Here is a 26,578-nt window from a genome sequence, read left to right as displayed (position 1 = left end):
AGGGCTAGTCAGGGACAGCCATAGTGCTTCTGCCTCAAGCTGGCTGCAACAGCCCAAGAAGGGCACTTCCTTAACCTGATGAAGAGCTAACTCACACTGTGAGCAGATGGACAACTAACTGCTTTCCTTTGATACCAGGGGAAACCCAAGGCTGTCTGCTCCTGCACTTCTAGTCAATATTGTTCTCCAAGTGTAACTTGACAAAAGAAAGAGATAAAAGGAATTCCGATCAGAAGAGAATATAACTCAGAATTTGTAGATAAAATGACCTTAGAAAACTGCACCGAATCCATTAAATGAGTTTACCAAGGCTGAAGGATAGTAGATCAATATTCAAATATCAGTTTTATTTCTGTTTATTAGCAATATCCAATCCAAGAAAAGGAATAAAGAAAAACTGTATTTGTAATAACAGCAAACTAGATAAAATATACATGGAAAACAGTAAAGCATTGGTGAAAAAGGAGTCAAATGCCTACATGTAAATTGTACCTTGCTGCTAGGGACTTCACTACCAGCCGATGTCTCCCGGAGCCCGGATTATACGTGGGACGTAACCCCGCCCTGAGTTTGAGCATCAGGGACAGAATTTGCGTTCTCACCCCCAGCAGGGGAAGCTCGTGTTGGTACATCTCCAGGAGGATGCTAGGAGTCAGAGGGACAGTATGCACAAGGATGTTCTCAGGGACTTTGGGTGTGCCCCTTCCACAGACCTCACACCCCAGCCTCCCTGGGGCCTGAGACCAGAATTAGTCAAAACCGTCATGCAGTCAGCTTTTTACTTCTGGCAATCCCAGCTGAGGAAGGCGAATTTCCTCTGCCCAGGTTGACAGGGACTGTTAGCTTGGATGAAGTAGGGCTGGACTCTTTCTTTGGCTGGGACCTTTGAGAACTTGCTGCGTAAGAGTGCCCCTCCCCAATGTGCTGAGGATCACACCAAGGTTCCCAGGCCATGAGAGTCATAACATTCTGAGCATAAAATAAATCTTTTTTAAAAAGGTTATGTGTGTGTGTTGTAGCTCAGTTAAGACACATTTAGCTCTTGAAGAAGACACAAGTTCAATTCCTGGCTCTGACATTGTGGAAGACCCAACCCCCTCTCCTGGCCTCTGCTGGAACTGTCCTCATGAGTACACACCCACATACAGACACATAATTAAAACTAAAATCTTTAAAGATCACCAAGTCAGCCAGACTGTGGTGCTGCAGGAGGCAGAGGCAGTCAGACCTGAGTTCCAGGCCAGCCTGGTCTACAGAGAGAATTCCAAGACAACCAAGGCTACACAGAGAAAGCTTGCCTCAAAAAATAAATAAAATAAAATATGCCAAAACCCTGCGCTCATCCAAGGCACACCTAACTAAGGCAACCTCGGTACCCTTGGGAAGATAGTTTGAATTCCCCTGAAAGTCTTGAGGCTGCTCAAAGGTCCATAGCTCCCAGAGCATACAGAGAAGCTGGGGTTTCCAGCAGAGGCCATGGGGTCGCACACTTGTATGAGGTCTCATGTCCGAGGCGTACAGCATGCAACTCCCCAGAGTGAGCAATCACCATCCTTCCCAGAAGGGTCCTTTGTCCCCTCACACACGCTCTCTCGTGAGCTACTTTCCAGATGCTCATCAGACCCCGCTCCCAAGGAAGTCATGGCAATCGCAGACATCTGAGGAGCCCCAACCTTGTGTCATCACGAGCTCAGAGATCAGTCTCTCAAGCGGCTGACTGGATGCCATAAAAATTAATTCAATGCTTTAAATTGGCTGTTAGGGTGTTTGCGCTGAGCAACACGGACATCCCCCACCAGGCTCTGCAGGGCAGCAAGAGCTCATCAGATTTGGATGGGTCCCTGTGGGTCTGAGTGAGGCTGGGAGGTACAGATCTGGCTGGGGGCTGGCTGAGTCAGAGTGGGCCTGATGTCTACACAGGCTGCACCCTGGGCCACAGCTGCCCCTGGACTCCTGAAGAAAGAACAGAAACCACAAATCACAGGCTAGAAGGGGTCAGCAGGTTCTGATTAGTCCTCCCTCTCTCCTTCCATTCCTCTTTTCCCTCCCTCCCTTCATTCCATCCTTCCCTCCCCACTTCCTTCCTCCCCTTGCCCCCGCCAATCCTTCTTTCTGTTTCCCTCATTGAGAAGTAAAGTTAGGAATATCTCACCAGCCAATAAATAGATAAGCTTGGACCAATGTTCCATGGGGCAGAACCCCCATAATTGTTCAGAAAAGTATCATATCTATATAGATATAAAATCATACACAGAGATACAAGCTTCAGGGGGGAAAAGCCACATTTTTGTTAACCTCAACGTCACATTTCTTGTGGCTTTCCTTATTCTTTGGGTTACGTGAGGGGCTGTAAGAACAAACACCAGTGCTGTTTCATCTCCTTGAGCATGCAGGGTCCTGGGCAAGATGCTGGGTTTGGGAATACGTTTGAGGTTAGTGTGGTTACATAGTAACATCCGTGGTATTGGCCAGTATGGACCTGTCAGCAGCTTTGGGAGGCAGCAGATTGCAGCCACAAAGGCCCGGTTCAAGCCTAGCATTTCCACACTGAGTGATCTCTGTAAACTAGTCAGAGAGTCACTGCTGTGGGACAATGGTCTCTACCCTGTCACTTGTATTTTAAATAAATGCCGATTGGCCAGTAACCAGGCAGGAAGTAGAGACAGGGCAATGAGAATTCTGGGAAGAGGGAAGTTTCAGTCTGCAGTCGTGACCCAGCCACAGAGGAAGCAAAATGTGAATGCCTCACTGAAAAAGATACCAAGCCATGTGGCTAACACAGACAGTTATAAGAGTTAATAAGAAGCCAGAGCTAATAGGCCAATCAGTTTATAATTAATGCAGACCTCTGTGTGATTTCTTTGGGACTTAATGACTGCAGGAATCGGGCAGGACATAAACCTCAGGCAACTGGTCCCTTTTGTCATTCATAAAGCCAGGGATCTTTAGTTCAGGCAGCCCCTCGACAGTGACTTTAAGAAGGATACCTCTTTACAGCTTGTTTTGAAGACAGGGTCTTACTACAAAAAAATAGCCTGGCCTCTGACTTGCCTGGCTCTTGTTTCAGCCTCCAAGGTACAGGATTATTTGTGTGTATATCTTTGCCTGCCAAAAACAGATTTTTTAATCAATTTTATTTTTATTATGAAGACTTAGTATCTCAATGTGATAAGTTATGCTCTATCCCCCCCCCCCACACACACACACCTTCAGCTTTAAAAAATATTTATTTTGTGTATATGGGTGTTCCACCTCCGTATATGTTTGTGCAGCCCCTATGTGCTTGGTGCCCAAGAAGGCCAGAAAAAGGGGGTTGTATATCCTGGGACGTGAGTTATAGATGGCTGTGAGCCACCATGTGGGTGTGTCAGGAGCCATGTTCCCCCAAATTATTATAGGAAGCACCGCCGTGAGGAGTTTTGCAGAGAGCTCTACTTTTCAATTGTATTGAGAATAGTTTTATTGACAAAGCCTATCCCACACCCAAATTAACTGTTAATAGAGAGCTATCTGTTAGTGGAACCCGCCTCACATTCCAAACTATCTAGAGAACTAGGTGGGTCAACTTGTGACTTCCTGACCAAGGAATCGTGACCTGACCGATCGTAACCTCTTGGCCTACGTGACCGGCATGGACCACGTGGCAAGATCCTGTGCCCCAGCCCCCCAAGCTCCTCATCCAGGGGCTATATAAGCTGCAACCATGACTCTAATAAACGAAGGCTTTGACAAGAATTATGCTTGGCCTTCTTCCTCTTATCGGCCTATGTCTTTTAGGTGGTGCCTCTCCGTGACCCTGGAATAACTGACCAGCCAGGCGGGTTACAGACCCTAGACAGAGTAACCCGTCAAGGCGGTCGACATGGGTGCTGAGAATTGAACTTAGGTCCTCTGGAAGAACAGCCAGCTTTGTTGTTTTTTGGTTTTTCGAGACAGGGTCTCTATGTAACATCCCTAGCTATCCTGGAACCACTTTGTAGACCAGGCTGGCCTCGAACTCACTGAGATCCGCCTGCCTCTGCCTCCCAAGGACTGGGATTACAGGCCTGTGCCACCACCACCCAGTTCCAACTTTATTTTTGAGACAAGATGTTGCAGGAGCCTATATTGGCCTTAAGCTCCAAGAGGTCCCTGTCTTACCCTTCCAAGCCCTGTGGCTACATTGTATCACCACACCCCAAGCCCTGTGGCTACATTGTATCACCACACCCAGACATTGTGCTCCTTTGCAAGTTTCTTTTAAAAGCAAACTACTAGGGTTGTTTTTGTTTCTTTTGTTTATAAAAATCTCTGCTTTAAAAAATATGGACCGCCCTCTGTTAAGGGCTAGTAAATAAATCAATCATTAGGTTAATTATGCAAATCTCATCACAGATATGCGTTCTTGATTTTCTCAGCCAATAGAAGGGTTCTCGTGAGGAACACAAGTCAGTCAGTACTCAAATCTGTGCATGATATAAAGAGAAAAAGCTCTAGGAAAAATGAAAACATCTCCCCTAGGCTCTGCTCTTTCTCAGTTTGGATGATTTGAACCCCAAAGAGGAAGTGTCAGAGTGAAGGGCTGGTGGCTCGGGGTCAAAGAGGTAGGAGGTGGAAGGCTTCCATTTCAGAAAAGACTGAAGTAGGAGCTTTTCCGGAAGTAAGGATTCACACAGGAAAGGCCTGGCCACTGAGAGTGTGGCACCCGTGGTCCTAATCCCCTGATGGCAACTGATAACCCCTTTTGTGTGCAGGCCCAGGGCTTCCTGCCAGGAAGCCTTGGCCCTACAAGCAGGGATAAGGCTGGCCTGGGAGTCGGAGCTGTGGGGATGTCCCACCATTGCTTCCCAGTCCGAGGGGAGGGTGGGTTCAGGCTCCTTTTCCCAGGACTGCAAAGTCAGAGAGGTCAAGTTGGCTCCGCGCGTGGTCACTCCTTCAAGCAGGCCTGGCTTGTCAGTCATCTGGTGATGCCTGAGGAGGCAGGTGAAGGATAAGGAGGGAGTTTGGGGCCTCGGTGAGATCAAGCCCAGGGGTTGGTTACAAGGTGGTTTGTGGAAGGCCGTGAGGCAAGAACGTTCTCTTCCTTTGCACACCTATTTTCACTTAATATTTTTTACTAGGATGGTTAATAATTTAGCTAGCAAGTGAAGATAAAATAAATTTGAGTTTTTATAAAATTTGTTTATGTCAGCAATTGTGATAAAGAAGGCCCAGTAAGAGCTCTCTTTGGGGTCTTGTTGGCATACTAAAATTACCCACTTTTTAAAAAATTAATAAATCTTTTACAGACCTATCCCAGTTCCCCCTCCCTCCCTCCTCTCCTCCTGCTCCCCACTTCCCCCACACCACCCCCATCTGCTCCTCAGAGAGGTTAAAGCCTTCCTTAGGAAGTCAACTAAGTCTGTCTCATCTCCTTGAGGCAGGACCAAGGCCCCCACCATTACCATCGTGCCTAGACTGAGCAAGGTATCTCTACATAGAGAATGAAAAATCACCCCTATTTTGCCCTAATGTACTTTCTCCTGGACACCCCTTTCAATGCCTCAGTCACTATGTATCGAGGATATATCTTTTTATTTACATTTTTAGTCATTACATTTGTGTGAGGGGTGTGTGTGTGTGTGTGTGTGTGCATGCTGTGCGTGTTTGTTTTCCTGTGTGCCATGGTGAACCTGTTAAAGGACAGCTTGCAGGGGTCCTTTCTCATTCGGCAGTGTGGGTCTCAGGGATCAGACTCAGGTCACTGGGTTTGGCAGTGAGCGTGCTTGCTTGTGGAAACAGCTCACATTTTGCTGCCTGCTTTTCCCCTGGCTGTATATTAAGCAGGTGTTTGGGGTGTGACTCGCTGGTAGAGCACTACAGGCCATCTTGTTACTGCTTTCAGTTCTCCCTGCCTGCCGAGAACCAGCCACCTGACCCTGACCTGGGCTGAGCAGTATGGGTCTTTATTTGGTGAATAGTTTTGGAAATCCACTGTCTCAGGAGTAGAGAATGTAATCTCTGCTCTCCTGCTGATGCTGTTGTGTGTGTGTTGGGGGGGGGGGTATTTGCTCTTTGGAGGTTTAGGACCATGTCACCACAATTTCAAATCTCTCTGTTCTCTACACAGAGAGTTAATCTGATCTCCTCTTGCTAGCGGTTCGAGACACCTGTCTGATGTTATGTGGCTGGAACACACTGCTGCTAAAGGAAAAGAAATGACAAGCTAAGATGAAAACCCAGTGCCCAGCCTTCTAAACTGCAGGAGAAACTGATCAAATCTCAAAACTGAGAGTCAATGAGACACCTTAGCTCACATGTACTCTGGACGGAGAGGCTCCTCACCTGGAGAGAATCCTGCCGAGGCCTCCCATTCCTTCCTTCAGTTTGCACGCTAGATCTTAGTGCCCCTTCGCTCTTCTGCAAATTCCAAGCTACAGACCACAGTCTTGGTGTCAAGATGCTAAGGTGGGAACAGCGGGAGTCTTGTAGAGGTTGAAATGATTGGATGAAACTTATGCCCTAGCAATGCTGAATTAGGCATGGGCGGCTCATCTATGGCGGTTCTTACAAACACAAAGAGCAGCAAATGCTGGTGGAGATGTGGACAAGGAGGAACCGGATCCACTGGTGGTTTGAGAGTACACTGGTCCTTCACTGTAACAGTCAGTATGGAAGGGTCTCAAAAACTAAAAAACCCATCTGGCCCCTCCCGGTATTTACCTCTGGAGACCCCAAGGCCACACATCGGAGAGATGCTTGTACGTCAGTGTTTATCGCAGCACGGAGAGATGTGGTCTCTACACACTCGGTATATTCCTTTTCAGTCATAAAGGAGAATGAAGCTATGTCATTGTGTCACATGAAGGAAATGGATACAATCAAAGATAATCCTTTTTAGTGAACTAAATATGCCTCAGAAAGACAAATGCCACATTTTTCTCATTTCCGAGAGCCTAGCTTTTTATAGAGACACGTGAAATCATATTCATACAGATGATGTGAAAGTAGAAACAACTGTCTAGGGGATCAAGGGACCAAAAAGAGGGTGGGAGGGAGGAGGGAGCGAGTGGCTGGGAACGGGGCGGACATTCTCAAAGAACATTTTATACTTGCGTGAAAATGACTGGATTTGTGCAACCTGGTGTAATAAGATTTTAAAATATATTTTGAAATAACTGTGTGCTGTGGGGTGTGGAGAGGTCAGTGGCTGGCTTTCTGTCTGGGACAGGGCTTCGCTAATCCTGGTGACTGACTTTAGAGCCAGTCCAGCCGAACACTGTGTGATAAAGACCTGCAAGGTGCTAATGGCGGGCTTGATAAACTGTAGCGGATCTGACGGTTCTCAAGTTAGCTTAAAATCCTCTCAGCTGTTTGTCCTCCGGCTTCAAAACAAGCTGTGAACTGTGGGAAATGGCTCCTAGAATTCCCCAAAATGAGGACCCTGTGGGAAATGCAGCTTGGAAGCTGTGGTGGGGGGCAAGTTGAGAGACCATGAAGACAGGTGGAGGATCTGGCTGGGTTTTCTGTGGCTTCATCCATCACCAGCAGGTTCTAGAGCCAGCTGGGTCTCTCCCTTCTCAGGGCTTCAGTTTTCTTTTTTGTAAATGGAGGGTCTTTTTCTGTGAAAAACTTTGAACTGCCATTTTGCTGGCTCTAGCTTCTAACTGGCAGAAACTCACTCAGCTCTGAAGCCTGGGGAGTGAATCTGCTGAGAGCCTTGTCCTGCACCCAGCAGGGCAGAAGGCTTCATGTTCAGAGAGAGCCGATAGCTTGACCACAGGTCTGCACTGGCAACAACCAACCACTCCCACTACAGAGGCAGCCATCTGTTCACAGGGGCCGGGCCCCCAAGACCTCATCACCTGCTGTAAGGCTCTGCCTCTCAGCACTGTTACATTGGGGTTTAAGCTTCCAGCATTTAACTCTGGGGTGCACATTCAAACTATAGGATCTAAAAATATATTTATTAATAATATTGATAGGCAGAGAACATAAAAATAATCATTTTCTTAAATCCCTTGTGCTCAGCTTTTAGTCAAGTACATAGGGCCATCACTGACATAATATTTTGAATGAGGTCCTATGACTGAATGAATTGTTACCTGGTAATCTTCATCAGTGCTTTTGATAAGGTGACTAACTTCTTTGATAGTCCCCAGCGGAACCCCTGGGACTTGTCTCTTGTTCTAGCTTGTCCTTGAAAGCTCTCTTGTCCCCTGCCTAGCTAGGCTCTTGGGGTCTGATAGCCACAGTTATGAGTGGCGTGGGGAAGGGGCCGGGACCCCACCTCCAGAACAAGGAGTCGCCCTGTTTGGGGGACCACTCCTCCACTCTTAGGTGCTCCCCCAGAAGTCCTTTGCTCTGTTTGGTGTCCTGGATCTAAACACTGGTCAGAAGCACCCCCACAGGCCTTTCCTTGGTCTTCCAAGTGTGTGGGTCAGCTGTTTGCTCTCAGCCCGCGTCTCTCTCATGCTCCACCTCTGAGCCTTTCATCTGTTCTAGTAGGGATATCTCATTTAGGGTTAAATCCTCAGTTCTCAGCCGCTGCAATACAGGCTGATAAAGGCTTACCACAGGAACTGGCCTTGCATGTAGGGAACTGACTTCCCCATGCCCACTTTGGCTTGGAACCACTGTGAGCAGCCTCCTGTGAGGTGACCTGAGGGTCAAGCGGTGGATGGGCTGAGCGCAGATCCAAAACCGGGCAGTTCGAGCCAACACACCAGGAAACAGCGTGCCGTGGTCTAGCCCATTGCTATTGATCTGCTGGGAGAAATGAGGCTGTTGTTTGAGGCCCGTAAGTTGGTTCGGTGGTGAAGACTCTTGTCACCACACCTGATGATTTGAGTGACCCCCAGGACCCATGTAGTGAAAGGAGAGACATTCCTCTTCAGAGCCGTCCTTGGACCTCCACATGTGTGCACGTATGCACACACTCACAAACAAATAGAATAAAGAGGGAGGAACGATGCTATTGGGGAGTACTAAGAGGCAGCAGGAAGAAGAAAGTTTTCACAAAAATCCACATTATCAACCTAAGGTTGCAGAAAACTGCCCTGTAGAACCTGGCTAAGTGCCTACAAGAACAGGGACAAAAAATGCCACTACTAACAACGTCCAGGAATTCACAAAGATCTGTATGTTTTAACTCATTTCATCATCATAATTTTTATGTCCCTGGTGCTTGTATTTTATAGAGTATGGATCTGAAGCATAGAGAACTTGCTGCTTAGCCAGAGAGCAGCAGCGTCAGGATCCCGATCTAGTCTGCCTTCTCAACCATGCTGTGGTGAAGGGCTCTCCTTCTCCTCCTCCTACTGCCGAGCTGGTCATTCCACCTATCCAAGTTTCTAGAGAGAAATCCTTCCTTCTGGATGTAACAGCAATAGCCCTGCCTTGACAGGGTTCCCAGCTGTTATCCAGTCTTATAGCCTAGTACAGCAGAAGGTAGAGGACAACGGGGCTTCAGAATGAGCCCAGAGGCCAGGCCGGGTGCTTAGAAACCCTCCCATTACCAGAAGGATTGAAGAAGAATCATTGTAGAGATAAAGGCTTGAGAGGGGAGAGCAGAGCCAGCCGACTAGAGTGCCTGCAGCCTGGTTGGACCTTGGTTTATGGGCCGAGGACCTTGAAGCTTGAATCAGTAGTCCAGTCAGAGCCAGTGACTCACTGGACCCAGGGACTCAGGAACACATCACACCAGGCTGAGACACTCTCAAATGTTTGCCAGCTGAGCCCATCTGGAACTTGAGTTCTGAGCATGAAGAGTGGGAGAGAGGAGGAGCCCTCGAGGCGCTAGTCAGAGAGAGCTCAGTCAGAAGTCACATCCAAGGCCAGCCTGGGACAAAGGTTGTCCCTGGGACCAGCACTGACTGGGGCGTTGTGAGGGTGTCAAGGCTGAATCCAGCAGCTCCCCAAGCAAGAACCACAGTCAGGTTTGCCCAGCCCTACTGCACACCGCACCCCCGTGTCTGCGCTCTGTATGCTGGCACCCAGTTCGCGAGCTTCTGGAAAGGGGCTGGAGGTTGAAAAACACAGACACACACAGACAGAGAGACAGCGACACGGGTCATCCTTGAGTTCCCCAAGAACGCCCCCTTTATTGTGTTAAGGGGCAGATTATATAGAGATAGCCACGCCCCAGCCAAACCCACCAGAAACCCTCTCCTGCCATCAGGAACTCCTGAAGGTCTTGTGCTCAGAGCAGCTGTAGGCACTCAGATCAGGGGATTACAAGAAATTCAGGATCTGGTGTCTCACTGCTCCCAACACAGCACCCCCCCCCCCCCTCCAGCTCAGGTCAGCGGGGCCTGTTATCCCTAAGTGTGAGGCAGGAGAAAGGGACACCACCAAAACTCCCTTGATGTTTCTTTGATTCTTTAAAAGGAAAGGAACTTATACACAAAGTGAGGGATTTGTTTCCGCTTGACTAAACAAAATTTTTACACTTGTAACTATTGAAATTTGGTTATAGGATTATTTATTTCATGTCTGTCTTTTTCACTGGACTGTGGATTCCATAGCCATGTGTGTGTGTGTGTGTGTGTGTGTGTTTGTGTGTTCTCCATACATGGGTGTTAGGTGACAAACCCTTCCAGAACCCCGCAGTCTCGTCTTTAATTGGGGAGCAGTACGATGAAAGCCCCTCCCCCACTTCCCAGGGACCGAGGCTCAGCCGCTCTGATCCTTGCCCCACTGACCCACCGCGGGGCCTTGTTTAACATTTGCAGAGCCAGCAACTGAAAATCCCCCTAGGAAAGTACCAGAGCTGGGGCCCAGGTCAGGTGGAGTCCCAGGCCTCGGGAGGCTCCCGGTCCCAGCGAGAGGTCAGGTATCAGGAGCCAAGCTGGGTAGACAGGACCTCTAGGAATCGCTGGGGGCTGCGTTACTCCGGTGAAGAATTTGAGAAGTGAAGGGGTTGTTCGGCTTTTGAAAGGAATTGTCAACAATCAGCAAGGGGAAAGCAACGGGGGCGGGGGCGGATGCCTCTCCTCAGCGAGGGAGGGCCCTGGCTCGGAGTCAAGTTGGCGGCCTTCCAGGTTTTTATTTCTGGTGTTTGGTGGTTAAATAAAAAAAGCTTATAAACTTAACTCCAGTTAGACCAAAAAAAAAAAAAAAAACTAACTATTTCAAATATTGATCCCGGATAATCCCTTCAGGCCTGGCAAGGAGACCACCCGCTGTGGGGGGAGGGGGGGCAGCAGGTGGGACCTGGTGGTAGGGCTGGCGCTCTAAGCAGTGGGCTGAGAGGTTTGGGAAACTCTTGTTTTCTCCTCTGGGTACAGGTTTTCCTGTTCTGTCACCTGACTTCATATCACCCGTAGGATGCTGAGGACCAAGAGACAAAAGGACAATCCGCAGGCCTGTGTCTGCAAAAAGTGAGCTGCCCCTTCCAGACAGCTCACAGCTGACAGGTCTACATTTGATGATGGTGACTCTTTCTCTAGTCAGGAATAATATGTAAATATTTTTATATGATCAGTGAAAACAGGGCAGATTCTAAGTAGGGGAATTGGCAAGGCATATACATAGTTCGCCATGGCGGGAAAACTGCCTAGTAATACAAGGGATGTTTGTTGACAGCTGTCGAAAAAATACAGTCAAAACAGTGAGATATGTTCAAGTCTTCCTGATTAGAAAATTGCCATTGTTAACCATAGGAAAAACAGAAAGTCAACTGGAAAAGGGCTGCAGCTGATACTGGGTGCGGGACTGGTCAGCGTTCTCAGATGAGATGGTCTACCAACACAGCGTACAACACATGGCTCTCCTCTACAGCAGGCACAGGGAATGGCACAGCCGGGCACCTTGCCGTTAGTCCATCCTGCAGGTGTGGGGAATGCAAGAGAAATAGGACAGACAACTGCATGAATGGATCAATGATAAAAATTGATGAATGAATGCATTGGTTAGGCATTCTGTGACAGTATTTCTTAATGTCTGCCGCTTGAGTGTTGCTTCTTCTAGGAATCTAGAGCTTGACTTGAATCAAGTATTTTGACTTAATTTAATAATCAGGACAGCCAAGGCTATACAGAGAGACCCTGTCTCGAAAAACAAACAAGCAAAAGAGAATTTTGAAACCTAAGTATCTTTAACTTAAACCCCACCCTACCCTAGATGACACCCACAAGCCTGGCCCCTAACCCTGGGAAACAAAGAAACAAAAAGCACAGATGAATAAAGAAAGAATTGACAAGGCCTGGAGGCCTGGCCTTTGTTCCTAGTCTTCCCGATGGACCAGAGAGTTTTAGTCTCTCTTTTTTACCCAATTCTCTCCTGCCTCCAAGCTCCCAGAGCATTCTAAACGTTTTTTTTTTTTTTTTTTTTTTTTTTTTTTTTTTTTTTTTTTAACTCCACTTCCAATACTTCCTATCTTTGCCCAGGACAGCTCCTCGCTGTAACCCCCGCCCCCCCCCATCCATCTACCTACCTCTGCTCTTGGTCTCTAGTGTGCTAAGCCTAATGTCTTTACTGAAGTTCAGCAGGAGGTCGACCAGTGTGCTCTTGCAAGATGGGAGCAGGGGCTGGACAGAACGCTCTAGAAATCACACTGTCTTGGGTGTCTCGCTTGGGAAAGGGAGAGAGGCACCATCTCCTAGTCCCTCAGTTGTAAGGTCCTGCATTCCCAGCCTGACCTCTTTGTCTGTGTCTTGGCAGTAGTTCCTGTGCTGTTTGTCTGACCACTCTGCTTTACTGTAGGATTGCTGTGAGATATCTAACCAGAGATGTGAGCAGACCATTGGCTATACTGTTTTAGAGTTCAGGGGATTTGTAAACATGAGAAGTAAGTCTAAGGATGTGTAGAGATCTTCCACATGACCGAGTGACGTTACCTAGGAGATGGTTCTCGTTCTCTTTTAAAATACACATTGGTATTAAGATACCCACTGTCTACAATGACAAGTTTCATAAGGACATTTTCATACGAGTACTTCAGGTACTTTATCCATATCTACTTCCCATCCTTCCCCTTCCTGTCTCCTGTGTTCATGAGATCCCTGACAATCTTGCTTCTGCTTCTGTCATATACATACATAGTTATGTAAATTTTATATATTTATATAATCTTTATAAAATCTAGGATCCACAAATGAAAGAAAAAACAGGAAGTGGTATGTATCTTTTGGGTCTGACTAATTTAGCTTAATTTTTAATGTCTACAGTTACATTCATCTTTCTGTAAATGACACAATTTCATTCATTATTTTGTTTCATTTTTTGCATGTTTATGTATTTTTAGTGTGTGTGCGTTCATATTTACACGTGTGTGGGCACACACATGTTTGTGAATGACTTGCTTCTATGTGGAGGCCCAAAGCCTTCAATTCCTTCTCACTTTATTCACTGGGGCAGGGTCACTTATTGAATTCAAAGCTTGCTAATCTGGCTAGCCTAGCTATCCTGCTTTCCCCAGGGTTCCTCTGTCTTCACCTTCTCAGTTCTGGTATTCCAGGTGGCTGCCTGGCATTTTTGTAGGATCTGGAGAACTGAACTCAGTTTGCTACTCTTTGTCTGGAAAGAGCCGTAACCGCTGAGCCATCTCTCCAGCTCACTGAGTATACATGTGACGTTTCCTTCATCCACTCCTTTGTTCATGGGTATTTAGGCTGATTCCACAGCTTGGGCCATTGTGAAGAGTTGCATAAAAACAGAGATGGACACCTATTTCTGTGGTGTGTTGACGTAGAGTCCTTCAGGGGTATAACAGGAGTAGTTTATCTCTAACTCTAACTCACACAATCTCATAGCCTACAAACCAACTATCCTTGTTACAGTGCGCCTCCCCATTATTTCCTGAATCCTCTCCTCTTGCTATAGTGTGATCGTCATTATTGCCTGCATCCTCCCATCTGTTACAGTGTGCTTCCCATCCCCATTATTCCCGAGGTCTCTTCCATCATCAGCCTCGTGATGCTGACATGCTCTGAGGTCCCAGTCTCTCAGGCCCCTTATCTCTTTACATGTACGCTCTAGATGAAGTAATCCATCCCTACGCTGATGACTGCCTCATTTATACCACCTGCCTTAGACCTTTCTCCTGAACTCCAGACTCACACCCAGTGGCCTGCTGGCATCTCTATGTGAGTGTCTAACAGATATGCGACTGGAAAATAAAACTCCTGAATTTTCTCACAAATCTACTTTTCTTAAATGTCTTCCTGCTCTTTAGTGCACCTTAGTTGTTTGCTCAGCCCAAGCCTTCAGGCTTGCCCTACTCCTCCGCCCCTCTCATCCCACATCCATCCAGACAGGAAGCCCTGCCGAGCCTTCATCCGTCCACTCCTCACCACTTCCACAGCTGCCTCCTTCCTCCTGGCCGCAGGCTGATGGTGCCTGGCTCGGCGCCACAGCCTCTGCGAGCAGGTGCTCCCAACCTCCCTCTCAGCCTGTGAGATGTCGCTTGGGTAGATAAGGACTCCTGGGCTCTCCTGAAGAACAGGACGCGGCGGTTTCCAGCTTCACACCCTGCAGTCGCTCCTGCACTCCTGGTGGTCTGAATCCTTTGGTTCCTTAAACTATCTGCCATGAAAACCTCCACAAGTCCACCATTTGCTGAGTTTGGGCCCTTGTCTTTTCTGGGAGGCATGTTAGTGTTACTTCCTAGGGAAATTGCCAGGGTATTAAATCCTTCACTGTAGGACCGTGTTCCTGTAACAGTTTACTCTCACTGTGGTGAGAGTCTCAGGATCCTGACTCCCATGTATTCGTACCATGGAGCCGTCCGGTTACTGTAGCTGAGACCATGTCACACCATGTCATAGCATGTTATACCATAGAGCCGGGCACCTAGACAGCCCTTCAGATTCAGTTCTGTTTGGAGGGATGGAGGTCAAGACTTAACATCCCTCATCATCTGGTAGCTAAGGATAGGCTGATGCTGGGCAGGGGCCTGACCTTGAGGGAAATAGGCAGCTGAGATGTCTCGCGGCGAAATCCTGAGGGACAGTCCAGGGCCCACTGCCTTCCCCCAGGGGGCCTGTTTGACTCAACACTGCTCCAGCCGCCCTTACAGATACCAGCCTTCCTTCAACATGGACCTGTCCTTTGAACTGTGACGTCAACACGAACCTGTCCTTTGAACTGTGACGTTAAACTTAGGATAGCCCCAGGAGCTGGAGAACAATGCCCTGGGTTCCATTAATAAGTAAATACTATCTCCTTATTGATGATTGTGAATTTGTGCCTTCCTCTCAGATTCTGCATCTCAAAACACCGTCTAGACGTGCACTGGGCAATCCAGCATCTCATTTGGAGACCCAGGAAAGGACACAAGAGTTCAAGTAGAAATTTTTATTATTTTTTTATCCTAACACCCTTATTCTTACTGCTGAGGCTGCTACAGTTCTCCCTGTTGTCTCAGATCCCACCTAATCCACCAGCAAATCCTCAGAATTTCTGACTGTTGGCAGTGGTACTTGCGTCTTGAGCCGCCTGCCATCTCCTGTCAGCCACTGCTCGGGTCTTCTCACTGGTTTCTTCTCTACCAAACAGCCAGGACCGCCTTCTCAAGTGTAAGATTGTGTCCTGCAGGCCAAGACTTTTCAGTGGTTTCCTGTCTCACTCAGAATGAAGTTTGACCTTTCTATGCTCAGCTCTTATGCCTGCACTTCCCAGTTTGATTTCATCCTGTGTTCTTGCCAGTCCTCAGCATCTTCAACACTGTTCCAGTTTAGATCTTTGTGTTGTTCGTCCAGCCCTCTGCTTTCTTCTGGTCTTTGCTAACGTGTTCTTTGTTGTCTGATGAGAAGGAGGTTCTTCTCATCATCCCTACTTAAACAGACATCATCCACATACCTGCTAGACCCTATCATCCTTAACTTGCTCTATTTTGATGAGCATTTGTTTGAAAGTCTTATGCTACGATGGAAGTTCCAGAAAGGCAGGTCTGCTGTCCACTGATGTGGCCCCTTTACCTACAACAGCAACTGCACACAGTGTGCACCAAAGATTTGCTGCAATCATAAATGAATATGCAAATTTTCACAGCAGAGACATGACCTGAAACTAGCATATAACCTGGATTCTGTGTATGTTCATCTGTGTATATGTGAGCACACGCATGTGTCTGTTTGTGCATCAGTGTGTTTGCCTGTGTGTGCTCACTTGTGTCTATCATTGTGCTTGTGTTTGTGCATGTGTACGTGTGTGCTGGTTTCTCATCTTGTGTGTGTGTTGTTACTTATCTCATTTAAAATATGTTTCTCAAGCCTCCTGGCTTCTGCCCAGACCAGCAGGGTTTATGACATGGCTTGGGTAAACTCATTCTTTTTTATTCACTTCCCAAACACTCATCCACATCCACACTTAGCTTTAGCAAACAAATTTCTCAAAATATGGCAAGCCAGCCAAATGTATAAAAATCTATATTTACAGAGAGATTAGGAAGTGTTTATTCATTTCACAGAAGGAGTATTTGCTTTGAGTTACCACAGGAATCCTTTCTTTCGATTGCAAGTTCACTAAATCAGTTTAAAATAGAGTGTGGCTTCCAGCATCTCCCCAAACAGGGAAGAAAGCAAGTCTGCACATCAGACACTTACATGCCATAGTCATGGGTCTGTCCCATGGAGATTACCACTAACTCCCGACACACTGTGGTTTAATGAGTTATGCCAGGGATCAATTTAATTATTATAGTAGTTTAGTCGTGTTTTAAAGTTTCTCTAAGTGTCACCAATTATCCCATTCGTTCTAAGGGAAAATATATGGTACATGGAGCCATTCAGCTTAGGACAAAGAGATTTTATGCACCCAAAGAGGCAACTCCCGTTTATTTCCGTTGTGGAGTAAACTAGGAACACACCAGTCTCCCCGTTGTAAATGATTCTTATATCAGGGGAGGGAAGTAAAAGTGAAATAATTGTTTCCAGATTTGAGACAGAACTGTGATTCTGAAGAGGAAGGGGAAGACATTTAGGGTTATGTAGTGGTAATGGCTACCACTTGAGATGGCTGTAGTTATGTCAAGTTGTATTCGTGTATGCACTCTGCTGGGCGGAGTGTGAAGAATGAGGAGTATGGGAACCTAAATAAGGTCGCACCTCCTATTCCGTGGTGCCTACCGTGGCCCAAGTGCTGGAAAATATCATGTCCTTGGCTCTGCCGTGTTCTTCGGGATGCCGTTGTCAGAATCCTTTTGAAACTAGATTGACAGGCAGGGTTTCTTCACTTAGGAGTGAAGAAAATGGATATTTCCCACTGCTGTTACCTGGCTGTGTTATGCGGATGATGTCATGCTGACAGGCGATGATGTCACAAGTACAAGAGGGGGTGGTCCCCACACCTGAAAAGGATTGTGTATTAGTTACATTTCTGGGCGTGTGACAGACTGCATCACAGAGACTATTTAAGGGAGGAAGCGCTTGTTCTGACCCACGATTCAGGGAATAGTCTGTCATGGCCAGGAAGGCATGACAACCGAAATGCCTCTGTCTGTAGTGGTGGGACCATCACATGGTCACTGCTTGTTACGTTTTCAAGAACCAGGAAGCAGAGATGGGGCCAGGGCCAGCTGTAACCTAAAAGTCCTGCTCTCAGTGGTCCGCTTCCACTAGTTAGGTCACACCTCAGAGGCTCCATGACTTCCCAGACCAGTGCCACCAGCCAGAGACCACATGCTCAAACACACACACACACAAATGCACACATACACACACGTGCACACACACACACTGCTCACAGCCCTGTGCTGTTGGACGACACAGATTTACCCTTTATAAGCCCCTGGCCAGTGCTTCTCTACCCACAGCGTGAGTCTTGCTGTTTTTCTGCTGTCCCTAGAGACTGCACAGGTAGCGAATGAAAGTTTATGCCTCGCCAGATTGCATCTCCCATTACATCGCCCGATCGCATCGCCCGATCGCATCTCCAGATCGCATCTCCCAATCTCCCAATCACGTCTCCCAATCACATCTCCCATCACGTCTCCCAATCACATCTCGACAGGCTGAGCTATTAGTTTGGTTCTTGGGGCTCAGAGCAGAAGTTAGTCTGCTGTTTGCATGACTGTTTTTTTTGTTTTTGTTTTTGTTTTTTTAAAATCTGGTTTTGAACACTTGCCTCGACTGTGGATTCTGTTTCCATGTTGGACAAAAGGTATTGCTACATGCTGTCTACATGATGTTCAAACCCCTGGCAAGTTGAGGGAGCATCCTAGGAGCGGGTAGGATGTGAGATTGTAAGGTTAAGGAGGGGATATTGTAAGGATATGGCTTGATGTGACTGCAGAAACCTAAAAACATAACTACACAATGTCCCTGAGTAACCCTGTTTTTTTTCTACATACGTTCTCAGCAAATCATAAATGGATTAAAATATTAGAGGCAGTTGTGGGACTTTACTGTGGGACTATGGATGCCCCTGACTTTTTAATATCATCTGAAGCCAGGTAAATTCTAGGCAGGATGAAGTCACTGTTGTGCGACCCCATAAATGCACTCATCTGGATACATAGGACCACACTTCTGCATGTAGGTCTTCCAAAAAATCATATTCTGCATGATTCTAGATCTGTCTGTGTCTCTTTGGTCAGGGCACCTGAAGGCTGGTCCTCATACACCAGGACCACATTATCCAAGAGTACACACTCCTTCCCAGCCTCACTTCTGAAGCCAAGGTGGTGGGTGGTGTATCTTGTGTGTCTGGACATTTGGTCCCCAGCTACTGACACTGTTTGGAAGATGGAACTGCTCCAGAGGAAGTTGGTCACTGGGAGCTGGGCCTTGGCTTTTACAGTCCCATCATACTTCCTGTGTGCTCTCGGTTTCCTGCTCTGCCAAGATGTGAGGGGGTGAGGGCCCCACCCTGCGGCCCCTCCTGCGCCCACAGGGCCTCCTGCTGCGATGTCTCCTGCCCCATGGTAGACTGTGTCCCCTAGAATTTAGGCCAAAGGAGACCCGTAAGTTGCTTCATTTTGGGCATTGGGACAAAGCAGAAAAAATAAAATAAAATATTCAGTCCCGGGATTCTACTTTTGAATTTGGTTTTCTTTTTAACAAATTCTCGGAGTTAAGTGGAGAAAAATCATTAAAAATCAATTCAAGCTGTGGCCTTCTGAGGAAGAGGGGTGAGATCATATGACCTTTACTATAGTGTGAAAATCAAATCTCCATGAAGGGGGCTGGAGAGATGGCTCAGAGGTTAAGAGCATTGCCTGCTCTTCCAAAGGTCCTGAGTTCAATTCCCAGCAGCCACATGGTGGCTCACAACCATCTGTAATGGGGTCTGGTGCCCTCTTCTGGCCTGCAGGCATACACACAGACAGAATATTGTATACATAATAAATAAATAAATAAATAAAAAACCAAATCTCCATGAAGTGCAGTGTGCAGTTCCTCTGGAAAAAAAAAGTGAGATGGAAATTTAGAGACAAAGGCAGAGACATGCCCAGACTCAAGCCTCAGACTGGTAACCGACACCCGCAAACACTGATGAAGCAGCTCACTTGCTTTTAAACAGGTTCCCTTAGGGAACAGCGATGGAGGGCTTGGCTTGCTAAGAAACAAGAAAAAGATGCCTACATGTTCCTCGAAAATGACTGTTGGTAACAGTTCTTCACTGTATAGAATTACAGCATTCATAGGTGGCCGGAAGAAACAACACATTATAAATGATCTTTGATTTATAAATGTCCTCAGGATTGAACCACGACTCTTCGGGTAGATCTGGCATTGGTCTGCTTTCTCTGACTGACCAGACCACCTTTTCGCAACATTTCTGCAAAAACAGGGAGGGAAAAGCCAGATTTGTTTCCGGGGAAAAATCAGACAACCCTTCATGCTTACATAAGGCTCCAAGTTGCAACATGTTCCCTGGGGACATGGAATATTTAAGAACGAAACGGCCCGTTGTCATATGCTAACATCTTAGCTGGGTCTCTCAGAGCTCAATTGTCTTTCCCAAGGCTAGCGAATCCTATGGTATTCCGGTTTACGATTTCACACCAAATTATCTCTCAATGTCAGACAACCCACATTTTCTTTCCCTTTTCTTCTTCAGTGTGATTGAACTAGGTCCTCGGGCATGCTGGGCCACGGTCTGCCACTTAGCTACACCTCCAACCCCTTGCTGTAGGGAATGGTACGCAGCCATCAAGAAACATGAAGTTGCTCTCTGTCAACCTAGGGGGAGGGTCATGCCCTGTGATGTGACCAGTGGAGTCTGTTATTGCGACACTATTTTATGGACAGAAGGACATTCCTATTTATGAAAACATGAGTTTGAACTAAGGTTGTTGATACTGGTTCTTCCAGGGAAGGGACTGGAAGAACTCGGGGTACCTGTGGGATCATCTTCTACAGTAGCTGTTCATTTCAGCAGCTAAGAAGAAAGTGAGGCGAACAGGGGAATTACTTAAAAGGCTCAAGCTGGGCAGTAGCACAAAGTGAGTGTTTTTAGTTTTGCTCTGTGGTGAAGGAAGACTTTGGAGGAAAGCAAGACAGTTGGTTCCTGCTCAGGGGCTGCTGTGGTCGGCTTAGCTGGTGACAGAATGGCTCCCAGACAGTGGAGAACAGTACGGGTAGGAATGAGTTTATCATTTAAAAATGATATTCTTGAGGTGAACGATACCTAGGTTTGCTAAGGTGGGGTGTGGTGTCAAGGCTCCAGCTATATCCCAGTTTCTGCCTTGGGTAACTGGAAGAAGCTAATGGCAGACAGACGGAGAGTGATGGAAGCAGCGTCGAAACTTAGGGGAGATGGGAAGAGTGGAGCCTAAATACATGACATTCCCCTTGAAACTGAAAGTGCAGAAGGCTGAGGAATGAGCTCTGGGCACAGCCCCTCCACTCTCTGTCCCCCCACCCCCACTCTCTTGGGCCCGTGTCTTTCTCCTCCATTCCCCTCATCTTCCTCATCAGATCTGGTGCAGCAGGTGTGGTCAGAGTTGTGTCAGCTCAAGTGGAGATTTAGCAATGACCAAATAAGATACAAGTTAATAATTGATATATCTTTTTATTATGCACAGATAAAGGAATTAAAACTGTGGTTATCAAAACTATACCTCTAAGCAGGTTCACAAGTCTCTGACTTACGAACAGGAAAGGTTACAGCAGGGGTGTTCCAACTGGCCACAGGGATTTTTCAGGGTATGCTTTGACCCTCACAGACGAAGAACAGTAACAAAATCAGGCTCATTCAGGAAAAACCAGAATAGAGGAAGGAGTATTATATTTGGAAACTGATAATAGTCCTTCCTAGAAAAATATGTCAGTTTCATGAATGAACCCCCAGATAAAACAAACAGGGTTAAGAAAAAGTTTGCATACACGACTCAGCCGACGACATGTGCTGTTAACACAGCCAGCAGTATACACATCATTCAAACCATGAGGTAGTTACAGTAAGGAAGGGTGCGCCTGTGCACCCACACACTCAGGCATGCCTGCCGAGAACACACGCAGGAAATAGACTCACGATACATTACCAGACAAGCAAGAGACCATTTTGTGTTTAGGAAAAAAACTGCTACATGACCAGCTCCAGCAGAAGAAAAATCTCCAATCTCTGACAATGCAGTGTTACAGCTAGGGAACACCACAACATGAAGAGCTGGGCGTTGCAGTCACCATGGACTCGGGCAGTCTGGCGTGGCCTCTGACCATGGCGTGACCCCCAGAAACAACACAAGACTTTGCAGGTGGAACTGGGTTCAGCCAGTCTTAGGAAACTTGCAGAATATGTTATAAAAGTAAAGCTTATACTTTGTATTAAATCTGTGATTGGCAGGAAGCAGTCAGAAACACTGTAACAAGAGGTTGGGGAGGAGACCCTAGCTTTACACTTCAGAAATACTTAACACATTCATTCTCCAATACGGAATGGGGGTTCTTGAGCTGAGTAATACTTCTGATAGCGAGATCCAAGGAAATAAAAGGTGATTTTTCTTTCTCCTTCTAAAAATACTTTTGTTTGCAATTTATAAATTTGTAAGTTAATTTAAGATTATAAAATCATTGGTAATGTAGTATCTCTCTCAAAAATATACATTTAAATATATTACAAAATTTTTAAACTCCATCCATCTAAAAAATGACTCTTTTAATACCTTCCCAAGGCTAATTTTCTTTTTAACAAGACGGTAAAGGTTTTTTTCTTTTTTTTTTAAAGTAACTGATGAGAATTCACAGTAACTGAAATTAAACATTTCATATGGAGTAACTTAAATTTCTCTAAAACATTTAAATATATCTTTATACAGACTTTTTGTAGTAAAATATAGCTATAAGTGATTTAAAGACTCTAGTCTTCTTTGAAGACATCTTTAAACATTTTATACATAGAATATATACTTAACAATTACATTCTGCTGAAGGTTAGGCAAAGCGCATTATTTTTAGACACAGGTAGCATAATCTAGGTTTTCCACAATGACAGCTTCACGAGAAACGATGAACTAAAGAGAAGTATTTCCCTGGTCTCACACCATTCGTACTCATAGGTGGAAATCTGAAATACTCTCAACTCATCAATGCATCAGTCTGAAGCTGTCAGCCCGGAAGGAATCTGCTTTGGTTCAAATTATCCCAATTGAATAAGAGCCGTCCGTCCATCCATCCATCCATCCGTCCGTCCATCCGTCCACCCACCTACCCATCCATCCATCCACTCACCCATCCATCCATCCATCCATCCATCCATCCATCCACCCACTTATCCATCCATCCATCCATCCATCCATCCATCCATCCATCCATCCACCCACCCATCCATCCATCCATCCATCCATCCATCCATCCATCCATTCATCCACCCATCCATCCACCCACCCATCCATCCACCCATTCATCCATCCATCCATCCATCCATCCATCCATCCATCCACCCACCCACTTATCCACCCATCCATCCATCCACCCACCCATCCATCCACCCATTCATCCCTCCATCCATCCATCCATCCATCCATCCATCCACCCACCCATCCATCCATCCACCCACCACTCACCCATCCACCCACCCACCCACCCATCCACCCATCCAGACTACGACTCAGTGACAAAGACACTGCCGTCCCCATCCATTTGCCCTGTTTCTACCAGCCACACTTCCTACTGAAGTTTTCCCCCATGAAGCACAGCCACCTGACTTCTGAAAGGCAGTGGAGTTTGCGCCTGAGAATTTCAGGCTAGAATCGAGCTTGTTCTACTTATGGACTCTTAAGTTGTTTGGAGGAATTCTGGGAAAGCAATCTGATTTCATTTGCGGTGGATCCGGCATGGAGAGTCCCCTCTGGGGCTCAGTTTTAACACAGCGCTACAGAGCGCTGTCAGAGTGGCCTCATATTTTTCTGTTGAAGGAAGTTCACCTGAAACCCTTTTTTTGTGAGCTACTTTAAAGCTAGTGCCCTTCTCTCTCTGCATTCTGAGGGCAGAACCGGTGACATCGTGAGATGACTTGGGGCCTCCTGGAAGGGTCTGGCTTTGATAAAGGGTTCATCAGAAAGGCCACTGTGTTGAGTCCACATAGTCTACGGCTTATAACTCACATTTCGACTCTGGAAGCATAGAACATTTTAAAAGAGGGTGTGGTCCTATCTCCAATGTGTAGATGCCACACACTTGTGCTTATATGCGCGCGCACACACACACACACACACGTGGCACCTTCACCCTCCTGAAGTTTAAATATGATCAGGACAAAATGTCAGAAACAGGCACACATTTTCTGTTTCTGTTAGAATTAACAAATTTGGCTTTAAGATATGTATGGAGTTGGCATGTGTGTGTGTGTGTGCGCGCGCATGTGTGTGGAGGAACAGGAATCAGCATTCATTTTGGCCCAAGAAAGGAATGTTGCCTTAACAAGTGGCAGGGTGAAGCCCGCTCCCCCAGGCTAGAGAGCTAAACAGGGCACCATGTCGGGTGTGGCAGGTCAGAAGTGGGCACCCAGAGAGAGGTGCGGATTGGATACGGAGGGGACATTTCTTCTATTTTACATCTTGGTGCAGCTAGGAGGGCATCTTTGGCCACGTCTCCCTGGCTCTATTCTCCGGCTGTCTTCCTTTCTCCTTCCCCTTTACTCTGGGTCAAACTTCTGACCCCAAATGATGGCTGTTTGGACACCTGGACAAAGCAGCATTAAAAAAGAAAACACTAGTGTGTTTCACATTGAAACCCTCATCCTCCGAGGGTCTGGAGAAGGCCACCGGCTTAGCTTTCATGTGTGACAGATGTCCGGGGTGATGGGGGTGGTGCAACAGGCTGTCGGCACACTGAAATTCACTCTCTCTTTACAGGGAGCCCAGACGGAGCCTTCTGTGTCTGGACACACAGCGCCGGCTTCGGGCCCTGCCCTGGCAGCGGCGGTGGCAGCAGCGGGCAGCGGGCTCCAGCTAGGCCATGCTGCTGCTGGAGCAGGGGCTGCTCTGAGTGCTGCCAATGCTGTGGGCCGCGCTGCTGTTCTCCGAGGCCGGTGGTGAGGTGGGGACTTGCTGCCTTCGAGCTGTTTCCCCTGCAGTGAATAAAGACACATCACGTCACACATGCATTCTGGAAAGGAATGCCCCCCCCCCCTTTCTTTGATATGTTACCTGGTGTTTTTCTTAACTGTAGGCAGAAGCAGCTAACTCCGATTGGTGGGAGAGCCTTGCACTATAATTTTTTTTCTGATTTGTTCTTGTTTTTGTAAGGCAGTAAGTGCTTTCTGTATGTCCAGTTGTGGCTAGGATCTGTGGCAGCTGAGAACCAATACTCTGGATTCTAGGGCCTACAACCCAGGGGTGAGCCTTCTGAATGCCAGGAAACCACATAGCCATCAAGTACAGGCATCTACAACTATCTAACGAGCTCATGACCAAGAAATGCACGAATGAGTTACACAATTAATCACAAAACAGTATCATAATGGTCTAAGTAAATTTGAAATTGTGGATTGGTGAACCCCTTTTTGTACTTTTGGAATGGGACCTAGGTCTTTGCACACACTAGGCGAGAGCCAAATACCACAGAGCTATCCCCAACCTCTGCTTCAATGCCTTGCTTAAATCTGGGTCAGTGAAGTTAAGAGTTTGCCCCTACCTGCGGCACAAAAAGCTTTGTGTGCCCAGCATGAAACCTGCCTGAGAAGTAGGAACAGGGAGGGGGCTGCTATGGGAAATCCCTTTGGGGCAAGGAGTTTAAGCTGACTGCAGGTGGGACTTGCAGTGGCTGCCAGCAAGCAGCCTCCTTGCATGCTGAGGCTCTGTTGCATTCAATGCATCTATCTCCCAACACACCAGCAAACAGACTCCCTGCACACTGCAGCTCTGTTGCATTCAATGTGTCTAACTCCCACACATAAGCAAACAGACTCCCTGCACACTGCAGCTCTGTTGCATTCAATGTGTCCAACTCCCACACACCAGCATACAGACTCCCTGCACACTGCAGCTCCGTTGCATTCAATGTGTCTAACTCCCACACACCAGCAAACAGACTCCCTGCACACTGCAGCTCTGTTGCATTCAATGTGTCTAACTCCCACACACCAGCAAACAGACTCCCTGCACACTGCAGCTCTGTTGCATTCAATGTGTCCAACTCCCACACATAAGCAGCCCTCTCGTCATTACACACTCCATCTCATTACAGCTCAGCCCATGCTTTGTGCCAAATGCATAACGCTCTGGGGAGCGAGGAAAGCTCAGGTCACACACATGGTTTGCATTTAACTGTGTAAGAGGCCCAGCAGTCTCTTCAGTTAAACCAGCCTCACACCAACTCCTCCCCCAAAAGAAAAAACAAAAAACCAACACAAAACTCTAGGAAGAGGAAACTGATAGGAACTCTCAGCAAGGGAACCAATGTCTCCAACCCCCACCAATGTGAGAAGCCCCCAGCAGGCAGGCCTGTTTGAGTTCTTTCCTGTCCTGCTGAAATACACATCTATCAGCCAGAGATAAGCAATCCTCCTTCAGCTTCCTAGAAACACCACCCAGCAGCAGCTAGAGCAGACTCTGACCCTTTCAGCAGGCTCAGGCACTAGAGACCTGTCCTGCCAGTGCCTTCCTGGGGCCCCTCAAAAATCCCGGCCAGAAGAGCCATTCTGCAAAATGCACCAAGGGCTCGTGCCCCCGGCCAGGTTTCAGCTTCCTCTGACATCTGTTTTATGAACCAAACCCCATGGTCTTCTGCATCCACCTCGGAGCACTTGAGGCCATTGTGTGAGCATTTGGTCCTTGCATTTCCTGTAATTAATTTTCCTCCTGGTACTGGAGGGATGGAGGGAGAGGAAAGGGTGGATATTCCCAAGGAGCAGGCAGACTGTTTTAATACTCTTCTTTCCTGGAGCATTTGGTATCTTCCCCAGCATTGGCCCTTCAAGTGTATGTAACCAACGGTGGGATGCTTGCTTCGAGGGTAACAACATTTTGCCAAAAATTTACTTTCTCCCAAATGGGAAATTATTTGTAGAAAACAATCCAATCTTTTTTCTTTCTTTCTCATCCCCTTCCCTTTCCCTACCTCTTTCTCCCTTCTGTGTTTTTCTTTTTCAGTGCTAGAGTTTGAAACCACAGCCTTGTAAATGACAGGCACATGCTCCACCCAAGCTATAGTCCCATATATTTCTAGCCCTTAACTGTTCTTGTGTGCACACACACACACACACATACATACACATATACATACACATACAC

General features: G+C 47.0%; 1 protein-coding gene across 2 annotated transcripts in view; it reads right to left on the bottom strand.

Annotated features, from left to right (window-relative positions):
* Positions 1 to 22,932: 22,932 nt before the first annotated feature.
* Tgfbr3 (transforming growth factor beta receptor 3) overlaps positions 22,933 to 26,578 on the bottom strand; it is a 176,791-nt gene continuing 173,145 nt past the window's right edge. For both annotated transcript variants that reach the window (XM_057772958.1, XM_057772959.1), the window contains one exon: positions 22,933 to 24,414. In XM_057772958.1, the coding sequence (XP_057628941.1) occupies positions 24,296 to 24,414 (119 nt within the window). In that variant the 3' untranslated portion in view covers positions 22,933 to 24,295. The remainder of the gene's footprint in view (positions 24,415 to 26,578) is intronic.

The sequence above is a fragment of the Chionomys nivalis genome, chromosome 6 (genome assembly GCF_950005125.1).
Source record: "Chionomys nivalis chromosome 6, mChiNiv1.1, whole genome shotgun sequence".
Classification (NCBI taxonomy): domain Eukaryota; kingdom Metazoa; phylum Chordata; class Mammalia; order Rodentia; family Cricetidae; genus Chionomys; species Chionomys nivalis.
The sequence above is the reverse complement of the archived record's forward strand: the minus strand, read 5'-3'. Positions and strand labels throughout refer to the sequence as shown.